Source organism: Saimiri boliviensis, chromosome 3 (genome assembly GCF_048565385.1).
Source record: "Saimiri boliviensis isolate mSaiBol1 chromosome 3, mSaiBol1.pri, whole genome shotgun sequence".
Lineage (NCBI taxonomy): Eukaryota > Metazoa > Chordata > Mammalia > Primates > Cebidae > Saimiri > Saimiri boliviensis.
This window is the reverse complement of record NC_133451.1, coordinates 159,315,667-159,338,707: the sequence shown is the minus strand read 5'-3', so window position 1 is coordinate 159,338,707 and position 23,041 is coordinate 159,315,667. Positions and strand designations below refer to the sequence as shown.

The 23,041-nt window shown below is 34.8% G+C and overlaps 1 protein-coding gene across 3 annotated transcripts; it reads left to right on the top strand.

Annotated features, from left to right (window-relative positions):
* The first annotated feature begins 33 nt into the window (after positions 1–33).
* Positions 34–18,208, top strand: C3H4orf33 (chromosome 3 C4orf33 homolog). Of its 3 annotated transcripts, none has more exons than XM_074396905.1 (6): positions 34–372; positions 8,754–8,943; positions 12,862–12,922; positions 15,343–15,394; positions 15,509–15,708; positions 16,047–16,437. In XM_074396905.1, the coding sequence occupies exons 2-6, from the start codon at positions 8,763–8,765 to the stop codon at positions 16,147–16,149; spliced, it is 597 nt and encodes a 198-aa protein (XP_074253006.1). In that variant the 5' UTR covers positions 34–372; positions 8,754–8,762; the 3' UTR covers positions 16,150–16,437. The 3 variants fall into 3 exon arrangements, with proteins under 3 accessions (XP_074253006.1, XP_003927752.3, XP_003927751.3); XM_003927703.3 differs by lacking the exon at positions 16,047–16,437 and adding an exon at positions 17,710–18,208 and having other exon boundaries at positions 38–372; XM_003927702.3 differs by lacking the exons at positions 34–372; positions 16,047–16,437 and adding exons at positions 409–2,556; positions 17,710–18,208.
* The last annotated feature ends 4,833 nt before the right edge of the window (positions 18,209–23,041 follow it).

Sequence of the window (23,041 nt, the reverse complement as noted above, 5' to 3'; positions counted from 1 at the left end):
GCTGTCAAACAATGGGAGGAGCCGTGAGAACCTGCATGACAGCGGGCTGAGCCACCGGCGTGGCGCGGCGGGCAAACTAGTGAGACCGTGTCTCTAGGTGGTAGGGCCCAAGGTCTTTTTCTTTTTCCTTCTTTCTTTCCTTTTTTTTTTTTTTTTTTTAACTCCCAAAATGTAAACTGAGTAAGGCATGAAACACAGCGTTTAACTGCCCTCACTATTTTTGGGTTTCTAATGTGCTAAGCCCTTCTGGACTAAGTAAAGGATGCAAGTTCCTGCGGCTGGGAGTGGAAGACACACTGGCGTCTTCAGAATCTCCCACCAACGCTGTACCTCTGGAGGATTTCTGGATTTGGATTTGGTGGTCTCAAGAAGGTAAATACCATTCTGCTTTTTGTGGGTCTTTAGACAAAGGAGACAACTGTTGTTTAAATATTTAACTGTGTAGTAGTTAAGCGTGTAGTTAGAAGTACTCAAAAGATCTTGCAAATTAGCAGCTATTTCTTCAAAGATAAGTTTGTCTCCTCAAATATAAGGAAAGAGAAAGGTACCTTTTTTTTTTTTTTTTTTTTGCAAAAACGAACAAACAAAAAGAAAACTTACATTTGTGGATAGATTACAATTTTCATTTTTAAAAATTGATTTTGTCTTGATTTAAAACGTATTTTTTTTTGTAAAAAAAAAAATTAACGTTGGAGGAAGTCTCACCAGTAACAACAAAAATGTTAACTTAAAGCTAGCCACTAGTTTTGTGTTTTTTAATAAACTGTATTTTTATGGATTGAAGTAAAGTTTCACCAAACAGCTACGTGTGTCATAGATGCAGCTTGATTTGGCTTTCTGTTTAACAGCTTAAGAAGTTTTGTTGTCCTGTACTCATAATGTCATATAAACAAAGTAACCTCAGCGATATGTATTAACACATTTTACAAATGTGTCCAAATATGTCTGGTTAGGCACTGAAGACCTTCCTCAGTACTCACTGTTAATAGAATGAGATGGTCACTTCCTCTAAAGACCAGCTGTTAAATATGGATGTGTATCTTAATAATCATTGAAAAGCTCTCATTTAGCGTAGAGTTGATGATAATTGAACGTGTTCAGATTTTTAGTAGCTATAACGTTTACAAAAAAACTTTTTAGGGAAAATTGAATGTGCAAGCTCCAACTCGTTTTTGATGTTCCGTATATGACTCTTTCTTCATAAATATCTCACTGACTCTCCAAGGACTTGCTTGTGACTTCTCCCACATTTGAACCTTGTATATCGTCGTATTTTTACTTGGCATCAAATAAATAATTATAGACTTAACTCTACACTTATACCCAAACTGGATGGAAGCAAATACCTTCTGGATATAATTGATGAGTGGTATTTACATGAAGTGAATATCTGAAGTGCATATTTTTATGTTTGCACTTGAATTTTTTAGCTTACATGACCATAATCATGATCATGATAGTTTTTTGTGTTTGTTTTTACAAGATTTTAGTGGTTCAGTTTTAATGGAGTATTTTCAAAATAACTTTCATCATTAGGAAACAAAATTGTGATGATTTCACTTATCCTTAAAGGATCCCCTCTTGTGTTTCTCCTTTTCACATCTCCTGAGTTCTCTATCCACATCCCCCAAGGTAGGTGCCACCTTAGTACTTACGTCATGTTTTTCCAGCAGTCTCTCTCATGTTTTATAGTTTGTCTCCAGGCTCCATCATAATACCTGGAACACAAAGAGCTGATTAAATATGTGATGGAAAGAATTTAGTGGATGTGTATGGAAACTATCTATTAGTATAAATTGAATACAAGGAATGACAAGCAGAAATATACATAGTATGTGTTTAACTGTTGTCAAGTCACTATTTCATGTTTTTTTTTTTTTTACTTTTCTACGATAAAGAAAACCCCTAAAATTGTATAGATTGAAAATTAGTGACATTTCACTAATATTAATTTAGTTGATTGACACTGAGCACCCAGTACTGTGTGCAAAGAAACATGAAGAACACAAAGTTAGAAGTTTAAGCAAGGCTCAGAATAGATAGCACAGTTGGCAAGTGCCTGAGTTGAGATTTGAACCCAGGCAGTATGGTTCTATTGTCATAGTTGTTAACCACTATGAACATGCCTCCCAGGAGTATAGTATAATATAGTATAGTATAATATAATTTAGTAGTATAGTATAATATAATTTATAGTTTTTGTTTATATAGCCAGTTAGCCTTTAGTTATGTTAAATTAATTATTTCTATACATGTTCTATTGTAATCTTAATGATTTACAGTTGATTTTCAAATTATTGGACAGTATTTATATTTCTGGATTACCCTTGCTTCTTCTAGGAAACCGCTCAAACTTTAGTGGAACGATTAGAAGTCATAAGATGTTCATCTGTGGCCCTTCAACATCTTTCTTTCCTAGAAAAATCAACTAACTCTGCTTCAGTGTTCCAGGCCCCTCCCCACAGAACGTGTAGGCAGCTGGGTGGAGCCTAAAGCCGAGCCCTCTCCAGTGACCTGGATAAAAGGAGGAAGCCAGTGTTTGAGAAAAGCTTCGTGGTCTGTGTTCTTTTGTTATTACTTCTTCTCCCTGACATTCCTTTCGCTGGCGCTAGGTCTTGTCTTTCGCTTGATCTGTGGAAAATACTCAAAAGTATTTTACTTTTCGGCTGTCACCTGCTGAGTGAGCGGACTCCCACTCTTCAGGCTGACCTCATTTCTCCGTTTCGCTAATAAATGGGCTGGGCCTCGGGGCGTTATGAAAACTGAAAAGAAATCATTATTATAGAAAAACGAAAAGAATTTTTGTTGAGCAGAGGAATTTGGAAAATTTCCTTGCAGACCATTAAGTTGAGAAAACACCTCCATAACTTACTTCTTTTGCACTTTGTGAATTATTTTTTCTTTTCCTGGGTTCTTAATGCTCCAGTGTTCGGTCTCCTTTTTTTCTTCCTTCGTTTCCTTTTGGAGGTCTTTCAAGGTAAAGATAAAGCAATCAGAATAATTGAAAATTTATTTCGTTTAACTTGTTTTAAGAGCAATTTAAAGAATAGAGGTTAAAAGCGAAAGCATACAGATTAACAATTAACAGTGTATTAAAGTCTAAACAGCCAAACTTAAAATTGCACTGCAGGACAATTTTGCACTGCAAGAATAATCTTGATGATATTCATTATGACTTTTCCGAAACATTCAGCATATATAATACAAAGGGGAGAAGAGGCAGCCACCATACTCTTTTTAAGAGACTCAGCCTTAAATTGGACTTTAAAAAATATTTTAAAACTATTCCGGTACCTTAAAATAGTAATGCATGTCTGTCCTAGTATAAAATGCAAATAGGTTTTTCAAAAATGATGAACTTGACAGGAAGCTTTCCTCCTTCCCATATCTGCAGGCAGATAATTCCCTTCAGGGAAGCAACCACTGTTACCATTCGTTTCTTGGGTGTTTCCTGAGATAGTGTATGCATCACAAGCATGTATGCAAATAAGCTTCCTTTTTATTAAATAAATACACCTTGCTTTTTTTCCCCTTCACAGCATATTTTAGAATAGATGTTAATTTAGAGCTGCCACATTCATTTTAGCAGTTCTACCGTGTTACATTGCATGATAGAGCATAATTTTTTTTTAACCAGTCCTGTACTGATGGGTATTTAAGTTGCTTCCAACATTTTGTTATTCTGAACAATGCTGCAACAAATATCCTCAATGCTTATGTCATTTTGAGTATGCGCGGGTATAGTAACTCCTAGAACTAGAATTATTTTTGTCAAATGGTATTTGCATTTTTATTTTGATAGATATTGATATATTGCTCTTCACAGAGCTATGTCAATTATACCTCAAGAGCAATATGTGATTTTTTTCTCAATGCCCTCATTGATGCAGCATGTTATCAGACTTTCTGATCCTGCCAGTCTAAGTTTTAGTTTGCATTTCTGTCGTTATAAGTAAACATTTTGCATTTTCTCTCTGTGAACTGGCTGTTCATAACTTTTGCTCACTTTTCTGTTGGAGTGTTGGTCTTTGCCTCATTGATTTCTAGGAGCTCTTTATGCATTAAAGAAATTAGTTATTTGCATCAAGTATGAATTAAATATACTTTTTCCCAGACTGTCTTTTAATTTTATTAATGATAGGCTTTTAGGGTAAAGGGAACTTGGGAAGGAGGTTTTTGCTTTTATTATATTATTTTAAAAATTCCACTTTTATTTTAGATACAGGGGCTACATGTGAATCTTTGTTACTTGAGTATATTTTATAATACTGAGATTTGGAGTATGAATGATCTCATCACCTGGGTAGTGAGCATAGTACCCACTAGTTAGTTTTACAACCTTTGCCCCTTCTTTTCCTTCTGCCTCTAGTAGTCCTCAGTGGCTATGGTTGCTATGTTTATGTCCATGAGTACCTAATGTTTAGCTTCTACTTACAAGTGAGAATATGTGGTATTTGGTCTTCTGTACTTGCATTAATTTGCTTAGAATAATAGCCTCCAGCTGCATCCTTGTTGGTTTTGTTATTTTTATGTAGTCAAATGTTTGGGTTTTGGTTTGTATTATAAAAGGTTTTCTCACTTTGGGAGGCTGAGGCGGGTGGATCACGAGGTCAAGAGATCGAGACCATCCTGGTCAACATGGTGAAACCCTATCTCTACTAAAAATACAAAAAAATCAGCTGGGCATGGTGGCACGTGCCTGTAGTCCCAGCTACTCAGGAGGCTGAGGCAGGAGAATTGCCTGAACCCAGGAGGTGGAGGTTGTGGTGAGCCGAGATCACGCCATTGCGCTCCAGCCTGGGTAACGAGTGAAACTCCGTCTGAAAAAAAAAAAAAAAAAGGTTTTCTCTACCAATGCAGGGAAAGCCCAGAATTGGGGCTCAGCCCAGGAGGGCTCTTGACTTCATGCAGGAAAGAATTCATGAGCAAAAGCAAGTTTATCAGAGCAACAGAGTTCAGGAAAATGGCTGCTCCATAGGCAGAGTAGTAGCAGCAGCTCCCGTGAATTGTTGGCTAGCTATATACATGGCAATTCCTTGATTATATGCTAAATAATGGATGGGTTATTCATGCGTTTTCCAGAAAAGTAGGAGGGGTTCCCAGAACTGAGACTTCTTCCCTTTTTTAAACTGTATGTGGCACATTCTAGGAGTTGTCATGGCATTTGAAAACTGTCATGCCTGTGTTGGGAGTTTCTTTTTTTGCATGCTATGTATTTTAATTAATGTGTAATGAGCAGTGAGGGCAACTAGAGATCACTTTTGTTGCCATCTTGGTTTTAGCTGGTTGTGGCCAGTTTCTTTGCTGCATCCTGTTTTGATCAGATTCTGTTTTAATCAGCAGGGCCTTGGTACTCAGAAAACAAGTCCAGCTCATCTCCTATCTTACTACTATAAGATTTTATTTAATTCTTTTCTTCTTGTTTTTATATGATTTTGATTTTTATGTTTAAATCTTTGATTCATCTAAAACTTACCTTGGTATAAGGATCCCACTGAATTAAATTGGACTGCAAAGTGAACCAACTGATACTGGAAATGGGGACCATCCCAAACTCCTGTAGATTTATTATATATTATTTTTCCAGCACCTGGTTTGGTACATGAAACAAGATGAGTGCTTGATAAACTAAATTGAAAGGAAATTTCTGGGTTTATTGTCTTTGTTATTAGCTATTGTATTGATCTGATATGTAGTGTTAAAAGAAATGATGATACCACGAACACAGTAGGTTTCTCCTGTACAAAATCTAGAATGTTAGATCCAGCGACTAGAATAATTATTCACACAACAAATAAATAGTAAGCCTCACTTACAGGCATTCTAGCTGGATTCAGGGAGTCAATAAACAAATGCGTTATGCCATGTAAGTGCCATGTAAGAATAGAAATAGAGCAGTGTACAGGTTAATAGAGAATGACTAGGAGGGGAGCACTGGCCCAAGAGGTGAAGGATTTTGACAATTAAGTTGTCTCTGCTTAATGAGCACATGATCAAATACAAAGAAATGAAAAGGCTGTGGGGGTTAAATCTCAGAAGATTACCTAAGGAGAATCATCTGTCTCTAGTTGGTGTTGTTTTTAAACTAGATTGTTAACTATTGAACAGGACAGACGATACTTTTTAGGTTAATTTTTATAAATATTAGGCATACTTAGATTGACATGAATGTTCTTTAACCAATATAAAGTTTTTTTAAAAAAAACAAATTTGTCTTTGCAATAAGAAACAAAAGTTGTTTTATGCATTAAAGTCAAAATTATATTCTGTCTTTGGACTGATGAGCCATGTGCTACTCTCTACTTGTGGAAGTCCAGTTGCTGTTGCTGATAGTAATTTTCAAATAATTCTTAAAGAAACCTTAGGGAGGAAAGCAAAAGGAACCAGTAGAATGGTTTGAGGTACTCACTACCTAATTCTTAACAGTGGAAACTTTGCTTTTATCTTTTACTTCTTCTTAACTTCCAGGTAAGATTACATTTTGAAGTAATTTGAAACTATGCAACTTGTCCAACCTGAGGCCCATGGGCTACATGCAGCCCAGGATGGCTTAGAATGCAACCCAACACAAATTCCTAAACATTATGAATTTTCTTGTGTTTTTTTTTTTTTTCTTTTCTTTTCTTTTTGCTCAGCTATTGTTAGTGTTAGTGAATTTTATGGTGGCCCAAGAGAGACAAATCTTCTCCCATTGTGGCACAGGGAAGCCAAAAGGTTGGACACAGCTGCTATAAAGTATACCTCACTCTCACTATGAGACCCACTATGTGTGCATGAAAGTGACAGGCCACTTTTAGGAGCATATCACTGGATATCACTGGATATGATTTTATTCCATTTAGACATAGAGGCAATGCCTGAATGGGCTGGGAATTAAGAAGTCCCTAGTGGAAACCTACTGATTAAGATAGGCATCCCTTATAATGTATGCAGAATTTTTGTGGATTTGGTGGTTGTATGAAGAATAAGTGAATCTGCTAGAACTTCCTAGTAGCAAAGATATATTGCCAGAATTGTCAAGAATTATCAAGCTTTAAATTAGGAGAATAGCATTTTCTCTCACCCTGTTGGTGTCAGAGTTAGAGTCATTCAGCATTTCTAATGTCCTGATTTATTCTTATTTTCCTGTATGCTGCATGAGGATACTTATTACTGCCAAAATTTAGGGTAGAGGGTTATATATATATTTTTTGTAGAATGTGCCTTGATGTTTCAACTAAAGAAAATTAATTTATTATTGAGGTATTTTCATACAATTCCACTTAAATCAGAATCATTTTATATAATCTTATCACTCATTGAGCTTATATCAGTAATGAAGAATATAATTGCTGAACATTTCTTCTGAAATGCTATTAGCTTTCTACAAATGGATTATAATACCAGAACTGTTTAATTTTAGAGATTATTTAGTAAGATTTGTTAGCATATAGTGAAAATTAGTAAAAGCTATATGCTTTAGAAAAAAGTTTTCAGAGATCTTGGATTTCTTATATTATGCAGAGCTTGTATATTTGGATCTCCCACTGCTTAGCTCATCATAGTTTTTCAGTACATATTCACTGAATTAAATTTATTCCAATTTAGTAACTTAATTACTTACAGTAAAAAATAACATATAAAGCAAAGGAATAAATTCAAAGATTTCAGATAAAAGAAGTTACAGTTTGGAAAAATCATCAGGTAATGAGTGAAATTACCTTTTGGATAAAACATAGGATCCAGTATAATATGGGGGGGTCCACCACTCCTAAAATAAAATTATCATCTCCTTGCAGATTCCTGAAATGTATTCATCTGGGAAAACAGTGCTGACACTGGTTCAATGTCTATAGATATGCTAGTCATGTGACCTTAGACAAATCTGTTCCATTTGTGATGAAGGCAATAATAGTTTCTCTGCAAGTTTGTAGTGAATAAAATGAGACAATATTTATAAAATGCCCAATCCATAATATTCAAAAATATAATTTTATTGATGCATTGAAATATTATGTTCTATTGAATACTTAGAAAACTGATGTAAAATGTAAAAACTGCTTTTTTGTAGGTACTTAGTCTATTTCAAAGTTTAAATGATGGTAGATTCTGTTCCCATTTTTCAGTTGGAGTGAGGTAATTATCAAACAAGCGGTGATTTAACAGTTAAAATATTAAAAATGGAAAGTGTATATGCTGGGACAAAGGAAGGCAAAATTCAACTCTAATAACTTTTAAATGATTGGAACTCCCCAGCCCTAACCCCCATGAAGAAAAGGATTTTAGCCAAAAGAACAGATGTTAACAGCACTGCTTCTTCTGATTTATGGAGATTTTTTTTAACGAGGTTGAATTTTATTATGAAGATCCTGATTCCCAGAGGAACCACTACCTGAGAAACCTGCATACAGTAAATAAGAGACAAAGGATGACATAGAAACCCATGGTACTTGTAGTTGCAGTTAAGTATATTAATAATTTTTGCAGTAGACTTAATTACAATTAAAAAATGATTTTGATGCACTGTTTACAATAGCACTAGAGCTAAATCTAGACTTCAAAGCTTCTAGGAACTAGTTACTTATTTTAGACTAGAGCTCAGAGTCTGTGCTTTGGCACAACTCAAAATAGCCTTTTGACTCCTAGGACTGTGCTCTTGCCACTTTGCTGCCTTCCTGTCTGCTGTTTGGCATTGAAATTTTCATTTTATTTCCAACTGAAGAAAACATTTGTATATTGTTAAAGAGTTTGTTTTAATATGTTTTTTCTTTTAGAGTCTTCAGATGGATTTTAAAATTGAACACACTTGGGATGGTTTTCCAGTGAAGCATGAGCCAGTATTTATCAGGCTGAATCCAGGTGACAGAGGAGTGATGATGGACATTAGTGCTCCATTTTTCAATGATCCTCCAGCCCCACTTGGAGAGCCAGGAAAACCTTTCAATGAACTGTGGGATTATGAAGGTAAGTGGAAGTACTGTATTTTATTGCAAACATAAATCTTTTTATAATAACCTCTCACAGAACTGTTATTTTATCTTGCTGTTGGGAAGTAAGTGTTTCTGAGCAATTGACGTGTACAGTTTCTGATATTTCCTACCAATCTCTCATTCTGACTTTTTCTCCATTACCTACATGACTTTAACTATATAACAGTAAAAAAAAATGGCAATTACAAATCCAGATTTTTTTATTGCTGCCATATTTTCTTCCTTTATTTCTGTTACCTATGCTGAGAAGGGTTCAGCATTCCTGTTTGTATTTAAGTGTCTTTAAATTACCACTCTAACCTCATAAACCTTCTTTATGGAAGATTTGAAGTGCTTTACTTATTGAAGAAACACTATCAACCTCAACACGAAATGTAGTTTTTACTTTATACTGGCAATTCATCTCACATATCGAATTAAGACGACATAAAATTATACTGGTTCAGGTTTGCTCTATGATCTCCTTCTGTATCCTAATTAAGCTATGAGAATCATCTTTCTGAAATACTCTTCCTGATGCCATTTCCCAGATCATGAATTGTTACTATCCCTAGAATAAAGTTCAAACCCTTCTTTTAAGCTTTCAACATGCTTATGAATTGGGCCACCATATTCAAGCTCTTGACCTGTGTACCTTCTCATTCTATTCCCCCTGCCTCTAACACATAGTTCAAGATCTAATTCATATCCCATTTTTTCAAAGAAGATTTGTTGAGTCTTCTAGTCACTACATCTATGTTATCTATGTCGTTTGTAGGCATACATTTTGTCAGTTTTAATTTGTCGTATGTTAAATGTATTTGTCTTTTATTGATACAAAACTGGTGTATATCATCTTACTAATGGAATACACACTAATATGACTTACCTGCTAGAGGTTCTACAGACACAAAACTCAACAGATTCTAACTTCAACTCACCCACTTCTCTCATAAACCATTTCTTTACCTAATTGCCCAATGTCAATAAATGGTACTAACAAAACATTAAATCACCAAATCTAAAACTGGTTAGATCTTTCTAAGATATCCTTCTTTGACACTTTCAATTATTTGGATTTATTTACTAAGTCCCATCAGTTTTGCCTCCCAAATATTCCTCTAACTCAGCATCTCCTCTTCATCTCCACTATCCTTGCCAAAGATTAGGCTTTCATCATCTTTTACCTGGTTTAGGGCAGAGCCTTCTAAATAGTCTTTTTGCCCTTAAGACCATTGTTCACTAGAAGCCAGAATGATATATCTAAAATGGAAATTTAAACTCATCCTTCAGCTACCTAAAAACCTTCTCAGGATACTTGTCCTCTCAAGGTAAGTTTTCCTCTTCTTAATGTGATCTCTATATAAGATTTTCCATGACCTGGCCCCTTATTCTCTCTATAGCACCACCAGTTCCTCCTACATTGGAATGTTTGCCTGGTAAGACTGAACTGTTCATAGATCTTTAAATAAGCTGCATTATTTCCTAATTGTGTACCCTTGATTTTACTGTTGTCTTGCTCTAGAATGCTGTTTCTATCATTCTTCACCTAGTTCCAACTTATCTTTCAAGACAGAGCTTAAATAGCAACTTCTCCAGGAATCCTTCACTAAACCCCTTTTTTGAGCTAAACATCTGTTTTCTTTTTTCCTGTAGCAATGCATGCATCCTCCATTTTGGAACTTTTATTAAAATTTTCCATTTGTTTCTGATTAGATTGTAAAGTAATAAAGGTATTTCCAGAATCTGATATAGTGTTTAATACAGATAAGCTGCAAAAGTATTTGTAAGGTGATGATGGAAAGTAGAAAGCAGAAGATACATATGTGCATCTGTGTGTGTGTGAGAGAGAAGGAAATATATACACACATATGTACAGTGAGAGAGAGAATGTGTATGTATATATGTATGTATCTAATATATATATCTCCAAAGATATATATGTACACATATATAATACACACACACACACACACACACAAAGATTATATATATATATATATATATATATATCTTTGGAGAGAAAGAAAGAGAGAGATCTATTTTAAGAAATTAGCTCACACAATTGTGGCGGCTAACAAGTCCACTCTTCCCTGGGTCTTCTCTCTGCTGGTTACAGAGTTAGAGAGTCCCTTCATCTCTGGGTCTTCAGCCTACTGAAGAACTGCTTCAAGCCTGCTGAAGACCCAGGGAAGAGTTGATGTTGCAGTTCAACTCTGAAGGCTGTCTGCTGGCAGAATTCCTCTCCTGGGGGAGGTCAGTCTTTTTTTCTATGAAGGCTTTAAACTGATTGGATAGGTCCCAGCCACATTATAGAGGGAAATCTGCTCTACCAAAAGTCTACTGATTTAAATGTTAATCTCATCTTAAAAAATGGCTTCACAGAAACAACTAGAATAATATGTTACAAAATATCTGGATACCATGGCCTAGTTAAGTTGACAGATACAATTAACTATCATATTACACATTTGAATTTGTCTAGATAAAAGATTTAGAAAGAGGCAATAATATTCTCTGAATTGCTAACAGAACTATATCTATATCTTAGCTATTTTATTATAAAAATAACACATGGAAAATTGGAAACAACCTAAATGTCTATCCATAAAGGATTAAGTGAATAAGTTATAACATTCTATAAAATAATACTATTTAATCATTACAATAGTATGTAGAAGCACAGAAAAAGTCTGGCAGGATTTAGACCAAAGGGAAGGAAAAGGACATTGACTTTTTATTTCATTCATATATATATATATTATTTTTTTCTTTATTTATAAGAAAGATGTATTATATTCAAAATTAAATGACTTTAAAAATAGCAATATTCAGAAATTTCCACGAATATAAAAAAGAAAAGAAAGATCACCAACCTAAATTCCTGCAATCACAGATAAGCAGTCATTAACATTTTTGTGCACATTTTGCAGATATCTAGACATAGGCATACATGCAATTTTAATGTCACATACATTTTGATTGCTATTCTGCAGCTGACTTCTTGAATATCATGGATATCTTCCTCTATCAACAAATATTTAATGGTATCTTTGATTTTACTAGCTGCATTGTTTTCCATTGCATAGAATATATGAGTTCCATAATTGATTTAACAGTTCTCCCGTATAATAGGAGATTTATTTAGAGAATAAGAGATAATTTTATATAATAGGGGATAATCACTTCGATTATTTCTAATTTTTGAACAGTACTCTAATTAATAGCATTATACTTAATTCTTCTCCCAGTTGTCAGATTATTTTCTTAGGATAAATTCCCAGAAGATAAGTGGTTCAAAGTCTATGTGATAATGTTAATTTCTTTACAACCTAACCAGCACTAATTTTTTTGTTTTGTCTTCTTCTTTTTTTTTTTTTTTTAGACAGGGTGTCAGACTGTTGCCAGGCTAGAGTGCAGTGGTGCAATCTTGGTTCACTGCAACCTCTGCCTCCCAGCTTCAAGTGATTCTCCTGCCTCAGCCTCCCAAAGTAGCTGGGACTACAGACAGGCACATGCCACAACACCCAGCTAATTTTTGTATTTTTGGTAGAGACAAGGTTTCACCATGTTGACCAGAATGGTCTCAATCTCTTGACCCCGTGATCCGCCTGCCTTGGCCTCCCAAAGTGCTGGGATTACTGGCATGAGTCACTGCTCCTGGCCACCAGCACTAGTTTTAATTAATTTTTTCAATATATGGCAATCTGACACGTGAGAAAATTGTTGATGATTTATTTCCTAATATTTCTTCTTCCAGGCAATGTCTATTTTCTTTGCACGTTTTCCTATGGGGATAGTATTATAATAAAAAATAGTTAATTCATTTTATATTCTAAAGGAATAAACAAATTATTTGTTGTTGGCAAGCAGTATTAAATTTCTCAATATGTTATATCTCTGTTTTCAAAAGTTGTGGAAGCATTTTTCTTGAATGGTATAACTGAGCAGTATTTAGAAGTTGAACTTTGTCCGTAAGTATAAAATGTTTCTTCTTAATTATTGCTACATAATTTGAACATACTATTTTCTAGTTATAAATGATATGGTTATAGTAAAAGCTCATTAATTCCAGTTAAGTAGTAAGAATGGTACTCTGAATTTGTTTGAATGATATACTTTTATATATTTCTTAGTTTCAAGTACAGAACACGTATTTAGAATATATGTTTAGAATATACTAATATTCTAAATGTTTGAATATCTTATGTCAGTATTTTCAGTTCAGTAATGTAGATTTTTCTAATAAACTTGAAGATTTTTTTTTCAAAATTAAGTCATTATAAAACAAAAACTTTTCCTCATTATTTACTTCATAAATTTGCATTATTATATATAGCTGTTCAGAAATAAAAAGACGGATATGGATATAATTAATTGAGCTAGCTTATAAAAATGTTTCTTTTAAGGGATTTTTAAGTGACTAGATGAAACTTTTATTTTATGTATCACATAATTATGTCTTCATGTATTCCATTCTTTATTCATCATGCATTTATTAAGTATATGCTGTATTACTTTTGCATTCAATGCCAGGGATAAAAACTAAATCACATGTGGATTTTTTTAGACTTATTAAAAATATTAACTTGGACTCTCTTTGTTTAGGTTTAACTGTCTCTTGGATCCTGTTTACGTGGTTGGCAAAATATTTCCTTTTTTCTATAGATGTACACCTATTATCTAAATTATAGCACATTTTAAATTATTAAAGTATGTAATAATGAAATCTTTATATTGCAGTTATTCATTTGAAATGGCATTTAAATTCTTCTTAGTGTCTAACATTCAGAAGCCATTCCTCCTTTTGCAGGCTGGACAGAGTGCTCCAAACAATTGATTTAAATGAGATTTGTAGATACGCTGTTATTTTCCTTTATTTTGATACTTAACTAAATCTAATGTAGAAAAGTCTAGCTGTTTGCATTATGTTTTTAAGAATAATCATAAACCTTTGTGTGTCACATTTCAACTAACATGCTAAAATTCGTCACTGACAAATATGATTAATTCTCATAAACTGTCATAAGAAGTAAGAAAACTTCAACTATTGTGTGCTTATTTTTACCCTACAAGTGAGAAAATTAAGACAAACATTCCTAACTTGTCTAGAGAACAGTAAAGAAGTTGGATCTCCTAAAGTTTGGCCCTTAGTTTTAATTTTATTGAAGGGTAATACCGATTTATTTTCATAAAGTGATGACTTAACACAGATGAATAGAATAATTACATTCTCTTTTGTTAAGAAATTACACAGTAATAATTGTGTATGAAAGTAATAGATTTTAAAGGTTAAAGAAATTATCAGAGTTGTTTGGTTTCATATGTATCAGGACAGTTAATAATTAAGAATCAAGATTTTGCTTCAGGCAGTCATTTCCTGTAACAGTTAATTAATCTCTAGAAAGCAACAGGAAGAATATTGTTTTAATTTGCAAGCATTTTTACTCTTAGGATGTACTCCTAAGGGTGCATAACAGCAACAAAAATAATCAAGATTTTTAAATGGAAAAGAATACTTGGCTTCTGTTAGAGTAATTTACTGAAGGAAATCCTCCCTGAAAAGCTCTCAAAAGAGTATCTGTGTAGAAATGTTTAAGATACAGGTTTTCTTAGAGTTAATGAATTTGCTTCATGTAAATACATGAAATCCTTTGATTCTTAATGACCTGGCTACTCCCAGTTGTATATGGGAATTCCAAAGGGAATTTCCCTTTGGGAATATACTCTGTTCCTTTTTGAAAACATGATGCTGAACTGATGGTAGAAAGCAACAAAACACAAGAGGCAGACAGGTTGAGGACAGCATATGAAAAAAATAGACACTGAATGAAATCTTTAGCCTGTTGACTAGTTGTAGACAGTCTATGTTTTGCATTTTTTAAATTTTCCTAATGAGCTACCGGATGGTTTTCTTACAGAAATAACCTTTATTAAAGTTGTTGAATTCAGACTTGGAAATCGGCGCTTACTTTAGTTTTTGAAACTCGTTTGTTGAATTCAGACTTGGAAATCGGTGCTTACTTTAGTTTTTGAAACTCGTTTTTAACAAACTCCAAATAACGTGGTACCTCTCTGACTTTTTTTTCATATTTTGTGTCATCTAACCAAATGAAGTATTTAATATAATTTTTTATTTAAAGGATATAAAAAGCAATCTAAACGTGAAACTTTATGCATTTGGTGGCAGTTGTCTGGAGAATGGTAAACTCAAAGATACCATTTCTAAGCAACTGAATACACTGGCTCTACTTATAATTATGCAATATTAATATTGCATCTTTTAATTATTTGGAAATTTAGTTGCAAGCACACACATTCCATGTATAAAGGATAGTGAAGAAAATAACATTTATGTTTTTCAAACACTCATGAGGAATCTTAATTTTGATAGCCACGGCCAGCATTTAGTGCTTTTACTTTCTGGAAGAAGAAATGTGTGGAAAGTAAGTAAATTAAAATATGAGACAAAATCATTATGTACACAGTAATACATATATTTCTATGTTTAAAGTATAAGCCCAATTTTATCTTTTGTGTTCCACATGTTGTTTCTGTAGCAAGAACTTCCTTTATCATTCAGAGTGTCCAGAGGAGAGACAAAATGGGAAGGCAAAGCTTATCTTCCTTGGAGTTATTTTCCACCAAATGTGACAAAATTCAATTCATTTGCAATTCATGGTTCAAAAGATAAACGAAGTTATGAAGCTCTTTACCCTGTACCTCAGCATGAACTGCAACAAGGACAAAAACCTGACTTGTAAGTAGAAAATAAATGAATATATGTTCCAAATATATGAGTTTTTTGGAAATTTGTTCTTAGTGGAGCAGAAGTAACACTTCTGATCAGAGAAGACGACATGTGCACAAGCACCTACTAGAGCCCAATGTTTCCTGATGGTCCTCAGGAAATACTTAGTGAACTTTGGACTGACATAATCTCTCTCACTACTGTCGGCAGAGCACTTATTTTTCCATAGTGGTATGAGAAAAGTGTTGTTTCCATGTGAGAAAACTAAACGTTGCATGTGAGAAAACTATCCGTTGCAACAGCTGATACACAAGTATGGTTACAAATTCATTTAAAACTTCTTTCAGAGCTAAAGGGCCAGAAGCATCCGTGTTTCCTGGTGTGAACAAAGGATCCCCTGTTGCAAGGAAATCTGATCTTCTGTTATCTCTAGTTCTCCTCTTCTGGTAACCTCATAAGAATAAAAATGTCAACTCTGTTTCTAGGCAAGATTGCTTATGATAAAAATGGCCCTTAAGTAGTAAATTACATCTGGACTGAGAATAATTTTGAATGAAGTATAAACATGTGATGGAGACAGTGTGGCTTTGGGATTCCCTTTTAACAGTCATTTTCCCTGTGGGAACCCTGGAAGCTATGCCTATGGAGTTATTCCAAGAGATATTGCTCTCATGGGGCAGTAGGCATTTGAGCCAAGGTATCTGCTGTGCTTTCTCAATTTGCATCTTGTTTCCTTGCACCTGTAGCTCTCACGCAGGCAGACTAGAGCCTTATGAATGCTCTATGGACTTCTGCAAGGACTTCTCCTTTAGGGAGGAAAGCCAGATGCTGTCCTGGGGCAAACTGTGATTCCTGCTCTGTATCTCTCTATGTATACTCACCATAGCCAAGGTAGTCTGGTGAGTCTGAGCATTTGGAAGAACCTAACGGAGCCATCCTAGTGAGCATTGCACTATGGTAGATGAACATTCCTGCCTTTTTACCTTTGGAATGTGCTGCATTATCCTTCCTCTCCCCGTTTGCCTTCTCCTTCCTGTCATGCTCTTACTCCACACTTCATCTTCATCCCTTCTAGCATATTTCTTTATTTTGCCTGACATTCTTTCCCTTTGCCTTTCTCCCCAGTCCTGACAGCTTCTACCTAGTCTCCTTTTTCCTTCCTTTTTCTTATCCTTCACTATTTTTTCCTTAATCTCTTACTCTGGGGTTGACAATTGTGACTCAAAAAGTGATTTATCCTCACCAGGTGGGCAGAATAAGACAAAAATGTAGTTGCAACTGACTCAACGTCCTCGTATCAAGATGCCATGTCTCTGGCTGTTCATCAACTAATACCTTCCTATATTCAGGCTCCTCATTCATACGTTATTGGAAGCTTATCTTAGGTGGAAGTATGATTATACACCGGCCAGGACAGAGCTAAGGCAGAGTGACTTCCTACAGAGTAAGGCTCCACTGAAGCATGTTACCTAAGCCTCTCCTCATTAAGCCACAAGAGAAAGCTTCTTGATATAGTTACAGGGTTTTCCTGGAAAGAAAAGGACTGGGATTAACACTCTTTTACATTAACCTCTCTTCCTTTGGCAGAGAAGGTAATTAAGAAGTCTGTCTTCTTATCTATGGAACTGAGACTTTAAAAACAATTGCTTATATGACTGATATAAATTATACCAAAGTTTGAATATAAAAACATATGCAGGAGCATAATATGATTTATTTAAAACTGAATGGAATGAGTCATGTTTTGAGAGTTGATTTCTCCCTTCAGCTATGAGGGAGCTATTTGCAAAATTGAAAGAAACGTGCTTTAAGACACAGGTGAATGTTTTCAGAGCTGAGTGATAGCTAGAGTGAGAAAACTGTGCATATAAAATATATCTTACATTTAGTATTGCTTAAAATAGAATGTTGTCCTATCACAGATGTGACAAAATAAATAGCCCTTTGGGACATCTATTTCACAAATGCATAATTCATTTCAATTCCCACTTTCTTTTTCTTTGCTTTTAGCCATCGCCTAGAATACTTCAAGCCTTTCAAATTTAACACACTGCTTGGAGAAGAATGGAAACAACCAGGATCAGACCTATGGCTAATAGAAAAATGTGATATATAGGAGTATGATAGATAACCATACCAATCACTTTTTCTCTATACCTTTTAAGATAAACAAAAAAATAAGTATCAATCTTTTTTTAAGACATCATGCATACATTTTAACAACAAATATTTTCATAGACGTCACTGAAAGTATAGTATCTGTTGCAAATTGTATATGATTAACATGAAAATAGATGATTCTTTACAGATTATTTGATCTGTAAAGTCATAGTGTTTCTCAGAGTCCCTTAGTCCAGGATGTTACATTCCCAGCACATAGTACAGTTATTCTTGAGAACTACAAGTGAGAAAGGGTGGACAATTGAGTTTGTCCAGGGCCACCTGGAGAACTGTTCTGCAGTACCCTGTGCTTCAGCCATTTCATTCCTAGATATATACCCCAGAAAAATGAATGCTCATAGGAGCTTTATTCACAATAACACAAAACTGTAAACAGTCAAATATCTTTCCATAGGAAAATGGGTAAACTGCAATGCAGTCAGTGGAATACTGGTCGTTAAAGAAATGGACTACTGATACATGTAACAACCTGTATGAATCTCAAAAACATTAAGTTGAGCAAAATAAGCCAGACATAACATACTGTCCAATTACTTTTATATTAAAGCCACTTCCAGGCAAAACTAGCATTTGATGACAGACAGCAGAACAGTGGCTGCTCTGGGTAAGGGCAGGGAATTCAAATTGCTTGGAAACGGGGCCTGAGGAAATTTCCTGGGGTGATTGAAATGTTTTGTTTTCTGATCTGGATGATGGTTATGTAGCTGCATACATTTGTCAACATTCCTCATGCTGTATGTTTAGATTTGTGATTTTGCTATATGTAAATTAATTCCTTAATATAATACTCTTATAAAATAAACTAAATTAAATGGAATTAACATCAAGTTTACATTGCATTTGTATTTTTCCATTGACAATCACTAGTGTTGGTTAAATATGGCATATTGACTTACTCATTTCTTACATATGTTCTCTATCTGAAAAGAGAACTAGTGTAAGATAAATGCTGACTTTTACAAAAGGTATTATAAGTATCTTACTGACTTCACATCGTGGTGAAAGTGTTAGGCATCTTAGATAAATTAAGAAATTATTTGTAAAACTGACAATAGCAGTTAATTAATTTCATATAGAAACAATCTGCCTGTTTTGGACGGGAAACACATATTTTAAATAACCTAGGATGATTTATTTATAAATCACCTAAATAATTTTATAAATGCATATAAAACTATCAAAATAAAAAGAAGAGTATCTTGATTTTAGAAGTAAATCAAACACTATGAATCACAGTTTCAGATGTAAATCATAACTATTTATAGTATGGATAAAAGTGAAGTACAAGTGTAGATACAATCACAACAATATAAAATACTGAATTTGAATGTTGTAGCTTGTGAGCTTTCTCAAACCTAACTTATCTTTTTAAAATTTGTTTAGGTGTTTTTTAAACATCTCTTAACTTTCTTTCATCTAGATAAGAAATTTATTTTTCTTCTAATACCAAGCAAGCAAAAATACATTATATAAACATTTTCTTTTGAAAGGAACATGCATATCAACTACAGAATTTTGGAAAGCTTGTCTATTAGTCAGATACAAATAATATATCCTATAGAAACTGTATTTGAGAGTGGGTGTTTTTAGTAGCCATTTCAAATTTGTTTTTCAACTTTAGGACCATGAAAGAATAATCATGCTTTTGTTGAAAATATGCATAAGTGCATTTCTTTGCTGTGATTTGAATTGTTCACTGCAGTGTCAAGCAGATTTTCTCTTCTCACCACCTAAATAGATTACACAGTGTGCCTATTTATTCAGGTGCTTTCTCATGCTTTTTCCCAGCTCCAGGAAAGTGTAAGTCACAGTCTAAAGGGAAATATGCTTTTTATTTCTAGCTCCAAACTAGTTTTTATAAACGTTAAAAAAGTTTTTGCCACAGAAGAAAATATTTAATTTCCCCTCATTCTTTTCCTCCTTTTGCTCCTTTTTAAAATGTTAGGCTTTGGGAAGAAGACAATGAGCATAATTAATTTGATATTGAAAAAGAAAGGGTAGCAAGTGGATGAAGCAATTACAGTAAGCCCTCAGCCCTTTCCTCATGCCTCAGAGCCCAAGGATTGCCTCTTCTTTTCCATGTAAGTTCCCATAGTATTTTACACATTGCTTGATTAGAGCATTTATTTCACTGTGTCCTACATAGCTCTTTTCACTCACCTCCCATCCTCTCAGCCTAGTTTTCTACTCCAGCAATCAGTTGCATACAATGAACTGTTGCCTCAGCTGCACTATGTATGTCTTGCTTCCTGCCCCTAGAATTTCTCTGCTTTCTCTGTTGTGTGGAACACTGGCAGGAACCCATTTAGCCATTCTCACACATGAACTACCCTGGATATGTGAAGGGACTAAAACACCCCATGGGGCAACTCTTGACCAAGGAGAGTGAGAATTGATGGAGAAATACCTCTCTGTTACATCTCTCAGTTTAACAGTTCTATGGTCCCTTCCACATAGCTCCAAAGAAGTTCTCTTAAAAGGATCCCACCCTGGTTACCCACAACAGTGGCCAACTGGTAATACCCTTTTGCCTGATCTTTCCTTCATTTCCATCATTTTCTGTTTTGCTCTTCCTAGTACCCCTCTCTTCCCTGGAATTATTTAACTACAGTCAATGTCTGTAGAAGTGACTGTCCCATGTTTGCTTTAGGGGAACCCAGGCTAAGTCAGTGATTACCTATCACAGCCCTAGAAAGCGTCTCATTGGAATGGGAATCTAGAATTGTATCATAGAGCCCTTGGTGACAAGGACCCCATTGTTAGTGATAATGCCTCTGGTATAAGTAACTTCACAGTTACTAAAACTTTCATGGAATGGTAGACTGGCTTGAGGTGCAGCTGAGGTACCTGAAGCAATGAAAACCATATAGTCATCATGATTCTTCATGTCAACTGTTAAGCAGGCAAACAGAAGCAAGATATTGGAAGAGATACTGATCCTGGCTACCATGTAGAGCTAGAATAATAACCATTAGTGGAGGCAGGATAGAGTATGTCCTTGCTAGGGGTTTCATTGAGGCATCCTTTGGTGTTTCAATGTCGTGATAACCTTAAATGGGCAACTGAAGCAACCACAGCCTGACAAGGTAAAGCAGCTAAGGACTCTGATCCTTTGAGAATGAAGGTCTAGGTCACTCCACCACTCCAGCCACTTGAATCTACTGAAGAGCTTGGCCAAATGTGAGAGAAATACAGAATTTGTGGTGGAAGAGAGAGATGATAACTATTAATTATAGACTTGAAATCAATTACGGCAGCCACTAAAACTTGTTCCACTAAATCTTTTGCATTTAGTATTTGTATAATGACTACCCACTTCCTTGAAGACTCTGTGACAGATTGGACTCAGCGTGGAACCTGAGTGGCTCTGAGTGAGGCAGAGAGTGGACTGTATTTAATATCTTTTGAGTCCCACCTCACAACCTCATAGGCCATTTTTCCATTCACCCATTGCTGTTGCCCATGCATCTCGAGATTTCTGTATTAGTGCTTTTCTGACACCTCAGTTACGTGGAACATTTCTGGAAATTTGCTGAACTACTCTGACATGTATCCAAACCTGGAAGTTTGAGGGAATTGACAATAGGGACAGGATTCAGTGGGTAAATACTCCCCTCTTCCGTCCTTTGGGCAGACAATTCTGAAGTGCATTCCATATAGTTCCTTAGTGGTCTCCAGTAGGACTCCACTAGAGTCGTCAGTTACCTATAGTACTGACTGGCTTAAAAATGCAATCTTAGATTGCCTTACCTTATTTAACTTTTCCAAATTTCCCAATCCCATTCATTAGAATCACATTTCAAAATGAATGAACTACATGCAACCCTTTTTAAAGGCTCTGTTTTTGTGAGGGGTGGGAAGGGTATCCAGCCTAAAGCACTTAAGTCCAAGAGGAATACGTGCATAACAAATCTTCTAACTAAATACATGGATAGCATAAAATGTACTCTGCGTGTGTGTGTGTGTGTGTGTGTGTGTGTGTGTGTGTGTGTGTATTCCTGGGCTCTACTCATTTTCTGATAATTTCTTATTTGAATTCTGCTCTGAAAGAGCAAAACTTATAAAATTGACTATTGTAAACTTTTTTTTTTAACCAACTATCATTTTTCATGCAAGGAATAGTAAAACAAGTTACCCCTGAAGCTAAGATGACAGATATATGAGGAATATAGGAAGCCTCATGAATCTATGAAAAGTGAGGGGTGTCTGCATATTTCATTTTGTTATTTCATAATAAATAACTAGTCGTTAAAATCTTATTTTTCATATAATGGGATCCATTTTTGTCTGATATTTATAAATTGAATGTAATATAAAGAAGAAATAGAAAATGCTGTCAAATGACATTTCACTTTACTACTTGTTTGAATTACAATGAAATAATATATAGCCACATCACTGGCTCTTGAGAGAGCTTTGGTGTGGAATAAATGTTTTACTTTGCACTCTTGAAAAATTCGCAGAGAATGCAAGGTTTAGTAAAAATTCACTTTCTTTTGGCAGCCTATCACCTGTAGTTTCCATTAAACAGTATTTCTGACTCAATAGTACACCAAAAACCCATGTTTATAATAATGCCCTAAAGCACTGCAGCACCTAGAGTATGTCTTTTGAAGAGATTGCTTTCCTCAAATAGAAAACCAAACCATAAATTGAAGTCTGAGCATTCAGAGAAATAAAAATTATGCTAAATACAAGTGTATGTTTATGAATTAGTTTTTCAAAAAATGGGAAAGAATATTACTTAGTGATGTTATTAATATCACTAAATATATTTAGTATACTTTGGTATACACAGCAAAAACAACCAATATCTTGTACTCCCACAATAGTCTGGGCATCCCTTTTAGGCCAGCTGCCTGACCTTGTGCAAGTCGTCTCATTGAAATATCTAATACTTATTGAACACTTAACTATTTTTTCAGAAACTATATTAAGAACTTTATCCTCACTTTTGACAGCAACCTCAAAGAAAGATGCTCTTGGAATGCTTATTTTTAAAGTTAATGAAACTAAGACCTACAGAGTTAAGTATTTTGTCCAAGATCATAGCTAAGAAGTAGCAGATTTGAACCAGGGAGTTTGATTCATCAAGAGAAGGCACGCATCTAACTATGCTGCTGCCTTTCTTAGTCTTCACTGCTCATCTACAAAATAAAGC

Bases quoted from the DNA above. Each gene is read 5' to 3' on its own strand.
- C3H4orf33 (XM_003927703.3), top strand. From the start codon at position 8,763: ATGGATTTTAAAATTGAACACACTTGGGATGGTTTTCCAGTGAAGCAT. The intron at 8,944-12,861 runs GTAAGTGGAAGT...TGTTTTCAAAAG, and splicing joins TGAACTGTGGGATTATGAAG to TTGTGGAAGCATTTTTCTTG. The intron at 15,709-17,709 runs GTAAGTAGAAAA...CTTTGCTTTTAG, and splicing joins CAAGGACAAAAACCTGACTT to CCATCGCCTAGAATACTTCA.